This window comes from Sturnira hondurensis, unplaced genomic scaffold (assembly GCF_014824575.4).
Source record: "Sturnira hondurensis isolate 20B ecotype Veracruz unplaced genomic scaffold, ASM1482457v3 Scaffold0018292, whole genome shotgun sequence".
In the NCBI taxonomy this organism is placed as follows: Eukaryota; Metazoa; Chordata; class Mammalia; order Chiroptera; family Phyllostomidae; genus Sturnira; species Sturnira hondurensis.
Window position 1 is genome coordinate 874,828 of NW_028090923.1, and position 12,134 is coordinate 886,961.

The window sequence follows — 12,134 nt, forward strand, 5'->3', positions numbered from 1 at the left end:
ACACACTGCATAAAATTTTCATTGCAAATGCTATAGTGATTGAAAGGGGGAATCGTGGCGCTCTCCACACCCCATGTTTTATTAATAACATTCTGACAGCAGAATGAAATATCCACTGTCATATGCAGCAGCTGAGCACACACACACACACACACACAATGCTGTTGAGTGTCTCAGTGGCCTGACTGCTCTGCTAACTGTGAGAGCAAGACACAGCACAGCTCTGGGCTCCGTGGAGGCAGCTTCCCAAAGCTAAGGGGAAACAGGACACTTAATCCATTCAAAATAAGAGTTTGCTTCTGCCAGTGAGTCTTTAAAGGCACCACACAAATCTGTTTGTTCTGTATTTGCACTTTGCTGGAGGTCCTTGTGGATAGGGTTGGTCACTTGAGAGTTTGGGGGAAGTGTCCCTTTCAGGCAAACACACGTGGAAATTGTACTTTAGGAAGAGAGAATGGACACTTTTCAGGTTCCAGCCTGCTCTCGTCCGGCATTGATAATTACCATTCAAACCCAGGCTCCCTCATCCCACACGGGGCCAGGCTGAGTGGGGACAGTGGCCAGCTTGGTTTGGGAGGCAGGAAGGCTGAGATCATAACTGGATGGGGCCATGGTCTCTGCCAAGTCCACACATGTGACGTGACATCCAGTGGCAGGTCGCTACCTGTGACAGCCCAGAGCAATTACTTTTCAGCTCATCCCGGGGAAGGAGACAAGACTTCTTTGAGTAGATTTACTGAACCTTTCCCCCAGGGCTGGAAAATGAAGTGTCACCGGGCTACCAGTGTCCTTATCTTAAGGGGACATAAAATTGTAAGGGCTATCGCAACTCACATTAATAAAACATGGGGTGTCAGGAGAAGAAAACGAAAATTATGAAGGTGCTCCAAGAAAAACTACAGTGTAATATGGGTCTCATCAGACAGTTTTTTCGGGGTCTCCAATTCTTCATTTTCTAGTATGTGTTTTAAGGGTGAGAGAAATTCCCAGACATGTTCTTCTATACATCACTCTGGTGTCTGACCTCAGCCTGACCCTGGCAACAGTTTGAGAAATCTGAATGTGAACAAAGCCTCTGTGTCAGCAGCACGGAGAGACTCTGCCATCAACTTAATCGCAAACAGCAGTTCTGAGGCCATAACATTGCCCAGCTAGTCCAAGCCACGACTCAGAGCCTCTGGAGGTGGTTTTGCCCGCACAGCCTCTGCTTCGAGGATCCCCCCACCCCCCATCCCACCTCTCTTCTGGTTCTTCCTTTGAAATAGGCAGGCAATTAGCTTTATTGCTCAAGCAATTCAGGCCTGTTTTGTGGTTTCAAAGGCAAGAGCTGTTTATTACAGGTAAATGCTTTGGAGCTATAGAACTTGGCAAAATTTTAATTATGCAAAAAATAATCAAAGGGTAACTTATATCCTCCATAAAGTTTCATACAAGTCCAAAAAAAGCTCATTTTCATTCTTAACGAGAGTTTTTGAAATAAAGTTGGTATTCATTTTATAAATAGACTTCAGAGTCAAGAGTATTAATGTGGAGAAATCACTCTCTCTAGAAAAACTACACATTAAATTTGGGATTACAGGAGGAGTGGCAATATTCTAATTTTCAAGTACCAGTTTCCTCCATTGTAAAATGCCATAAAGTTGTATATATATATAGTTTCCTACAAAGGCTGTATATATATACATGACATTTGTTATATATATATGACATATATGACACATATATGACATTTGTTATATATATATATATATATATATATATATATATATATATAAAATGTGATATTAAGGGTATTGAACAGATGCTTCAGCACTGAAGGAAATTACATAAATTCCATCACACAAAATTCTAAAACAAAGGTGGTGATGCAGTTTTCATTTTCATCAATAAGTTTCTTCACTAATTATAGTATATGTAATAATAATAAAATATTATAACATTTTATAACATGGCTGCATTCACAGTATAAGTATCTATTTTTTGCCTCATAGAATACAAAAATACAATATTTATTCATATATTAAACTTTATGATATATGTGTACTTAAGCTTTAAATGTACATTGGGGTCCAGTAGAACTCACCGGTTTTCAGACAAATGATAATGCACTTTCATTTTTCAAAGTTTTGAAATAACACTATAGTCTACAGCACAATTAATTTCCCCTAGCATTTTTTTTATCATGGCTAAAATAATAATCTTATGAGTTGTTTTGTACATGTACACAAATTATATTTAAAAGAAAGTTTTGAATGACTAGCCAAAAGTATTTTCATTTGAATGAAAAAGTGATTAGAAAATTATTATTAATTTATTCTAAAAATTGTGATATACAGGTCTAAATATGTCTACTCTATTGATGTACCTATGGTCAAAGCACCAGTCAACTGTGCTCACTTCCTGTGGCTTTATTACACAATGGATTTGGGAAACTTCTCTTCTGAGTCTTCTAAAACAGAAACACTGCACTATTTTCAGCCCATGGAGTGACTATGTGAGAAGGAACCAGAGAAGAGTAAGTTACACATCTTCAGTTTTATATACTGAGCACCTCTGAAAACACCTGGCTTATAAGAAGAATCTTCCCAGGATTCCTGCACCATCTCCCCATCCAGTCCTACCATCAACCTCCAAATCTATCCTCTGTATGACTTGCTTAGATCTACTTAAAATATTTTGATGACTCACTACAAGAAAAAATTCAATCTGAGATACCTGGTCCTTGGCTGCCACTCCAGTATCATTTTTTCTTTACTTCCAACCTGGCACTTAATATTCCAAACAAAGACAAAAACAAAACAAAATGAAAAAACTAATGCCATCAGAATCATCTGAAAGACTTGTTAGAAATCAGATTGGTGGGCTCCACCCCTGGAGTTTCTGATTCAGTAGGTTTAGAAGGAAGCCTATGAGTTTACCTCCAGGTGAAGAGTATGCTCCTGGCTCAAGGACCACATTGCATGAACCACTGCTCTAGAAACATGTGAATCTTATCGATGCCCCCTTCCTATACATACCTTATATTTCCCTGTCTTATCTAGGATAATTTTTTTCTATTGTATATAACAATTTTTTTTCCTTCAAGCCCACCAGCTTGGGAAATGCCAGTTTTATCACTTGCCAAAATGGAATTAATAATGCCTACATCATAGATTTGTTGTAGGATAATGTATAAAAATTAGCCAACACAGAGCCTAATATTTTAAAATGCTAGCTATATTATTACTAGTACTATTAATTATTTTTTCTCCAAAAAGGGTTCCCTGAATCTTGAACTGGAGTTAATGTTTCTGAATAAGATTTTCTTCTTTTTTCCTGTACATGGATCTCAAACAACTCATCATAGCATGTGGACATTATCCACGTACTGCCTATTCTTCCTAATAGCCGCACATTTACTGAAAACAGTGATTATCTTATTTCTCCTTGTGCCAGAGCCTCTGGAGCAGAGCCTGGAATATAGTGGGCAGGTGGTACAGGTGAGTTGAAATGTTCAATTGAATTTAGGAAGTAAAATTAAGAAAGGAAAAGGAAGCATCCAGATTCTATGCCACTCCTTTATTCCCCTTCAATAAAATTTAAAAAGAAGTATTTGTTTGTTTGGTTTGGCTTCAGTCTGCTTTGGGAGTCTTCGCATTTTCTCTTTCTACTAAATCTCATTCATTATTCAACCCCTCCAGTCTAGCTTCACACCAATTGTTATTCTCGAAACCACCAATGCTTTCCATGCTGTGAAATCCAGTGTCACATCTGGATCTGCTCAACAGATGTTACCACATCCTCCTCCCAGGGACCACACTTGGCAATCCCTGCTCTGGCACCACGTTACCTCTTTTACCTCCTTGGTCACATTTATTGCGATCTGAAAATAACTTATTTGTGTAGAAATATTGTCAACAATCTTATTCATGGCTTATGCCCAGCAGTCCCTGGCACTCATATTTTGAGTAAAGTTGATGGCTCCTAGTTTTCCTGCTTGGGGTGACTAGGTCTATGGCATGATGTCATCAACTGAAATGGAGAAAAAAAGAAGAAATGGTTTCACAGGAAAGAGAAGTTCAATTTGGAATTTGTTATATTTGACTTCCTTGTAGAACATCTCCATGGAAATACCCAGAAGGCATGGGAGCATCTGAGTATAAAGCTTCAGAGGACTGAGGTGAAGATGGAGATTTTGGAAACAGAAACAATAAAGAATATGTTGTCAGGGAGTGTATCCTCACTGTTTGACATTTTCCGTCGTAGTCTTGATTGTGCCCTATTATTTTCAATCAGGTCATTAATGAAATTTTTTTATTGGTTTAAGGTGGGGACGGCAAATTGGGCTTGTGCTATTTTATCTTAAATATTCTCTCTAGGGAAAAATAATGTATACAATAAAAATGCTTTCATGAAACATGCATAGGTGAAGAAAAACTTTGAATGATTTTTAAGAGGGAAATCCTGACTTTATATTGGAGGAATGTTTTCACTTGTGAACTGTGTTTTTTTTAAGTGTTTCAATACCCCATTATGAATGTGAAGGACTTTATAATAATTTTTTGTTCTATATAATACATTATTATTCTAATATATAAATCCGGGAACTGGGATCATGTTTATATAGCAGAAATAAATGAGGTGTGTTGTAGCAACAGGGGTGAGTTTCCTCTTAAATTATCTGAATATAATGCAGCTAAGAGGGCATAGCTGACATTTCTTAACATACATATATACACACAAAGCACCAGGACTAGTAAGTGTGTTGACATGGCTACACAAAATCCAATCAGCCTTTTAATTACCGAAAATAACTGCACCAACCAGGTTGTTTTAATTGTGTAAAAATAATATCTGGCTTAGTGGCTCATACTTTATATAAAACTGACCACTTTGATGAAACTTCATAGTGCATAAATGCATATGTAAAATTATTCACCAGATGTTACTCATTCTTTAAGAAGTCACTTTACATATGTGTCCAAATATATAAATATATTTGCTTTTGCTATTAATTTATTTGTATATGTTAAGGGATGTGATCAGATCTAATTGGAATGGTTTCAGAGATTCACTTATTACATAAATTATGAGAGTAACAACTGTAACTCACTTAGGAACGACAGACACAATTTTGAGAAGGAAGATACCAGTTACCTGAGGCTGCTCTCAGCTGCTGCTCCGTCAGGTCATCCTCACAGGTCCTGGCTCCCAAAGAGGCAGATTCTGCAGAGAACATCACAGAGAGAGGTAATCAGCTCTGCAGTCATAGACAATATCACAGGAACCCAAATTTGGCTTTCAATGAGATAAGCATCCCATGGAGCTCAGGGGAGCCTCTAGCACACCTTACAACCTAGTAACAGTGATTAGCAAGACAAATCCACATAGGGATGAGCTTAGGTCGAATTCTCAGTGATCAGCAGCACACAACAAACACGATGATATAGATCAAAGATGGAAGCGGGAAAGGCTCATTCTTATTTTTACCCACTGGATATCTGGCCATGCTGACATTAGGGGGTTGGTTATATGTTACAAGGACAATAGCAAATTACATAAATTATGAGCATGCTTTTATTTGTTTGTCAAAGTAGCAAAAAAGAAAAACAACTTAATATATGGTAGCTGATGTGAACCCCCAAAAAGAAACACTTAAGAAAAGCTGAAGAACATATCCATGTCATCAATAAACCCACATTTTCTATCTTTCTCTGAACCCCACAGCCAAGTACCAACAACAGCCTGGCTTGCTAAACTCAACCCAAAACAACACAAACCATTATTTTCATCACATTCCCCGTGGTAGGAAAAACTAGAAAAAAACAAGTAGACCTCAGAAATCACCTTTAACACCTCATTCTTTCTCCCCATTGCATCATCACATGCTCTTGGTTCCATTTTACAATGCTCCCTGTCATGTATGTTTCTCTATTCCTCCATCATCTTCTAACTCTTCACAATTTCATAGCCTCCACAGTAATCTCCTCACCTCAAAGTCCTTGTCATCTCTATTAATCTCTCATAATATCCCAAGAGCCACCTCTCAAGAATGCAGAACTGCATGAGTGCAACCACGGCTCTTCCATTTTCTAAATACGGACCTTAGGTATATCACTTTACTTTTTTACGGCTCAATTTCCTCATTTGTGAAATGCAGCTATAACTGTAGAAATAATCAGCAATTGAAAAAGAAAATAATACAAATGTGATATGGTATCCCAAGTGAGAGAAGACCAAATTTTACTGAGAGATTTAAAAAGGTGGTCACACAATTCTTACACCGAGAAAGCGACACATATTTATCTAGTATTTCGAGGCAATAACATCTCTGCTTGATTCTGAAGGCTTTAATTAAGCAAATAATTAACCTTGAAAATAGAAGTGCAACTAAGGCATTATTATTGCATTTACCAATTGTTTTTCCTGCTATGCACAAAACCTTTGGCCTTTGGTGGTAATCTGTCTAAAAATAACACAATTATAATAAACCCTCAGTGCTCTCCCACTACCACCAATAAAAATTTGTTTTCTTGTAACTATCTCTTGCATTTGTCTCAAAAGGAAGAATTTATTTTTAGTCCTTGCTTATAAATTCAGCAATAACTTACAAATAGATTGCAGTATTGATGTCCACCCAATACGGACAAGGAGTCTCACGAAGCCCATCTTCTTCCTCGAGACTCCTTGTGTCTTTATCCTTTGATCAATGTTGTTCATTTTATTTTTTAATTTTTTTAAATGTCTTTGTTTTCTCATGTTAAACTCTCCACCCTCAAACCCAAAGCAAGTGTCACCTCCTCCATGCTCCCATAGCAATTAGCTCATTTATATGTAGGTGACAGGAATTAGTGTCTGTTTTTGGTATAATTGAAAGAGCTTTGAATTTAGAGTCCTGCGGTTCTGAGATACTTTATAAAATTATCACCTTGAGATTCATCTGTGTTTACGATATAGGATGTACATGTTTCAGCATGTATCATGATGTATGGAGGTAACTTATTATGTGATCCCTGAATGACACCCCAATGATTTCTGATTTCTTCAAAAGATTTCATCTTCATAGATTCTCAGCTAAAGACAGAGTGAGGCATACCAAAGTCACCTAGGATATTATTATTTAAAATGCTAATCTACACCATATATTCTGAAACAGAAGAATACCAAAAAGACAGTAATTCCTGTCATATATGTATATATGAATATGTGTGTAAAACCATTTCATTCTACCTTTTCTAGCAAAAAAATAAACAACTGATCAAAGAACTTTTACTATTACACACACACATCACTGTGTTAAACAGACTTGTTCAAATACCACACCAGTGGTGCTTCAGTAGCTGGGCCACATGACTGCTGTCTTTAAAGATACATGAAAATAAAATAAAACAATGACAACTTATTAAGTTTATAATTCTGCTAGGTACAAGGATAGCTACTCATATACAAACAGTCGTGTATTCTTCACAATGAAATCACAAGGCCTTTGTTAATCCTTATTTTACAAATCAGGAGACTGGGGCTCAGAGTTTAAGGTAACTCACTCTGTCCAGGTCTCCAAGTGTGACCCTGACAGAACTTTAAATGAAACCCAGGGCGCCTGGCATAGAAACCTGTGAAGTTTTAGATGTGTCCAGTTAGAATAACACAATATTCAGAAGCCTATAAAAGTTTCCGGTCTTTGTGAAGGCCAGAAACCAAGTGGGAAATAAAATAAAAGGAAGCAAGTTCTGGTATTTCATAAAATATGTACATTCTTTGAATATAAAATGTAAGCAAATAATAGTTTGGTACCAAATGGAAATCATTTCATTTGAGAGTGATTTAAGAAAATGTACAAAATGTCAAAACCAGAAACTGATATTTAACCTCATAAATTTGTTCACATGGCACCTGAAGTCTGCTCCAGTAAGAGTGACTTTTGCAAGTAATTTCATCAATGAATGTCGTTCATATGCCACTGATTTTTTTATATCCTCACCAGTGTTGCTCCTTTTATACAAATAATAAAATATTTTAATAAAGGAGATTTAGCTTATCAAACAAACTGGTTAACCTGTACTTTTCTGTTAGTGTAAAATGAATTATATAACACCTAGCAATGATATATACCATCTTTCAATATCTCACTCTCATGATTGTTCTGTAATAACAGCTCTGACTGCTGTTAACATAGTCTGTCCCTTTGGTGGGTGATTTAATTAGATTACTAATTTGTGTTCTCTAGCACCTGACCTTTCTGGTCTAATACTATTAAAAGAATACTGTGCACAATTTATCCAGTATCCTACTCTATTCTGTCAATTTGGTGATGATCACAAACTTGAAAACGGTACCAAATGACTCTACATTTGTTAGCACAATGTCTGTAGCACCTTTGTGCAATAGCCGCGTATCAATTGCTGTGAACACCACCATCACCAAGGTTTTAAAGGCTGCTTGCTCCGTGCCAGGTATGACTGATGTCTTTCCTGTGCCTCAGGCCACCCCAAGCAACTAGGGGAGATATGATCTGAACCCATACAGCTTTATTTCAGGGATAATTCTCTTAACCGCAATGACATGCTGAGCCATACATTTAAAATCCTGAAAGTCACTTTCCTCTTAATTCCACCATTATTCCTCATTTCATTTTCCTCCATCTCAATAGCCTGAATGCTGCTAACTCTCTGTGCCCTTAGCCTAACTTAAATGGTCCCATCTCCCAAGACAACGCTTAAAACCCACATTTTGGGAGCTTCTCTTCCCTCGGATTGATGAGAGTGGGATTTCTCGCAGCCCTCTCTTACTTCCTTGCAGTGCAACCTTCCCCATAAACTATCCATCTCGTTTCTCCTTCTCACCTTCCCATTCCCTTATATGAGTAATATTTATTCTGGTAAATAAGCCGATAGATTTCAGGCATCTAATCTTAGTTCAAAAATCAAGCTCTCATCTTCCAAACATTTTTTCCTGCTAAACAGAGTAATATTTTTAAAAAACTATCTGGCGATCAGGGAAAGATCTGGAATTTTTATTTTATAAAACAGTCTAGATATATAAACAGAATTCTAAGTTTAAGGTTTTTTGCTGCGTTTTGGGAAAAAAATGCAATCTAATCTGTATTTGATGAGTGTAACAGGCATATGCTTTTTATATTCTTATCAGCAAAATTTGGGAAGCATTTGGCATAAGTTCAGTAGAAATGGAATCTGTAAAACAATGAGTGAATATTTAATCGGCCAGGTATTGTACTAGGACAATATTTGTCTACAAAACTTCCACGTCTCACCCCCTAACACTGACGTGTTAATGCATTGAACAATAAGATCTATCATTATTTTTAGCAAAATGTTTAGCACATAAAATATATATAGCCAAGCAGAATAAATATTAAGCCAGCTAGCCTAAAGTGAAAAGAGAAAAAAGAAACATTTTCTGTATTCTGTATCCCGGGTAACATTCTTAGTTCTACTTCACTTTTGATAAAAAAAATGATCTCAATTCTCACTTTTTTAATTAGAGCGTTCTAAAAGAGTTCACAAGTTTCAACAATGCTTCTGGGTCCTCCTCATCTCCCTTTTATTGCCTCTCCTACCTCTAACATAGCTTTGTGACTCATCGCAAATGGATATTTTACAGAGTCTGTGGATACAAAAAGAAGATATTTCAATTCCAAAATAATAAGTGAACATTTGCTGGAAACTTGTTAGGTGCTAAACATGTAGCGTGCAGTTCCTTACTCAATCCTTGCAGTATATCTATAATGAAAGCAAACACCATTGCTTTCATGGAAAAGATGAGACATACAAAGTCAGAAATTATTTTCCAAAGGCTCCGAGCAGCAGAGGTAGGTTTGGAACTGAGTCTGTCTTGCTCAAAAGCTCTGTATTCTCCTCTAAACAATGCTGCCTCCAGGCAGCCCCCAGGACTCCAGGGCCAGGAAGTCTAAAAGCTTTGAATTTCCTACTTCCTAAAAAAAAACAGCTCAAATACCTCCAAAGCAAATCCATTCAGAACAAGATCAATATTTAGAAGAATGCATCAAATTTAGCATGTATCACCATCTCGGTAATTTACATTTTAGCAGAGACCTCTGAACTGGCTTGTGCTCTGTAAAAGCAAAGCTTTTCAGATGAAGCACGTGTACAATTAAAAATGGTTTCAAGTGGTCTTCTCCATCCTTTTCCTATGAGGACACAAAGAGTGCCCTTCCAAAAAGCTGAGCAACTCAGCATGCTACCAAATGGTTCTGAGTAACCAAGCAATGTCATCTTTGTGAACCTTCCATGCTTTCTCTTAAATTATTTCTCCTAGGCAGTAAGAAATGGAAGTGTAATGGATGTTCCAGTATCAATTATCTGAATGGGGCAGGATTTGTAATTTTTTATTTTCTGGAAAAGTTAAGTGCCTTTGCCCTGTCTGGCTGGTTTTACCTAGAAGTTAGTTTTACCTAGTAAGGGAAGAAGTATTTCCTAGAGCCTATAGGCCAGGAATGTCGGACCACTTCTTTCTGCTTCTCAAATCGTCTATGACTTCACTGTAATGGGACTTCAAAAAAATTGTTCCTGATAGCAATTAGTTTCAATAAATTACTCATACGTCTTCTTACTGTCTCATATTTAAAGTACTGTTACAGAAATATTTTCTTTAAATTTGCTAATTCCTAATGTATTTCTCCGTGTAAGATTCTGTTTTATTTCTGATAGTTTTGAAATTGAAAGGTTGGACTTCTATTATCATAACTTAGGAATAATATCATGTTCACATCTATCAACCAGTTGCCCAGTTATTGAGACTTAAGTTCTTACAGGACTCGTCACAATCTCTCTTTATGTTTTCTACATAGATGGATATTAGAGTATTATGCTGAGTGAAATAAGTCACATGGAAAAGGACAAGGACCATATGATTTCACTCGTAGGTGGGATCTAAAACAAAAAGAAACAGAAATGAAAAAACAAATTCACAGACACAGACAACAGCATGGTGATCACCAAAGGGGAAAGTGGGTGGTGAGAGCATGAAGAGGGTAAATGGGGTCAAATATACAGAGCCAGAAAGAAACTATGCTTCAGGTGGTGAGCATAGGAAAGAGTATACAGATGTGATATTAGAAAGTTGCACCCCTGAAATTTATATACTAGCATTAATCAATATTACCCCAATGAATTTAATTTTAAAAAATGTCTAAAGCCATTTTCATTCTCTAGTGTGTTGCATTAGCTTTTATAATCTGGTCATCAACACAGGAAGGACCTCTGTCCACACACAGCTCTCTCTCCCACCCAACAATAGCTTTTGTTCAGATGAGCACTGGCTCTTCATACCCTTTGCTTTCTATCTCACAGCAAGGTTTTAATCCATGAAAACCTCCACCTTCTTCTCCATAGTTTGTGAATAGCCTCATTTAGTTCTTACCTCTTTTAAAGTTATTTTTTTAAGATTTTATTTATTTTTAGAGAGAGAAGAAGGAAAGGAGAAAGAGAGGGAGAGAAACATTAATGTGTGGTTGCCTCTTGAGCACCCCCTACTGGGGACCTGGCCTGCCACCCAGGCACATGCCCTGACTAGGAAACGAACCATCAACCCTTTGGTTTGCAGGCCCATGCTCAATCCACTGAGCTACACCAGCCAGGGTTTAAAGTAAACTGTTTTAATAAAAAAAAATGTTTATCCAGCAGTGCATCTTTATCACTATTCCTTTAACTCTTTCAAAGACTTCTTACAAGGGTATCATTTATTCTCAGGGCAGTTGCATTTCTCTGTCTCCATGTTGTTTGGTTTTCGAAAGCCTCTATCTATATCTGCTTTCACAGTTTCCCTTTGGAAGACCTCTGCAATGATAGGTACCTCTCCTCTCCTAAGAAAGCACTTTTTTTTTTACTTACTACAACAATTAGAGAGTTGAATCAGGTTCATAATTTTTTTAAATGTGTCTTGTGACATGTAATGATTTCACAATTCCCATTATTTTACCTTAATCACATTCTTTGAATTACTTGAACATACTTCTTTTGAATCATTATCCATGAAACCATCGTTCACTCTTGCTGTGGAGAACCAATAACAGTTAGTTTTTAATTATTTGAGATTCGTTCACTTTGCTTAAAATTTTGAGTAGGCAGAGAGAAAAGGTGAGTCATCAGTGACACAAAATTGCTCACTTCTGCTAT

The 12,134-nt window shown here is 36.9% G+C and overlaps 1 protein-coding gene across 2 annotated transcripts in view; it reads right to left on the minus strand.

The window, feature by feature from the left end:
* The window catches only part of ZFHX4 (zinc finger homeobox 4), a 180,902-nt gene that overhangs the window by 24,352 nt on the left and 144,416 nt on the right, over positions 1–12,134 (minus strand). For both annotated transcript variants that reach the window (XM_037068940.1, XM_037068939.1), the window contains exon 5: positions 5,137–5,205. In XM_037068940.1, coding sequence (XP_036924835.1) covers positions 5,137–5,205 — 69 coding nt within the window. The remainder of the gene's footprint in view (positions 1–5,136; positions 5,206–12,134) is intronic.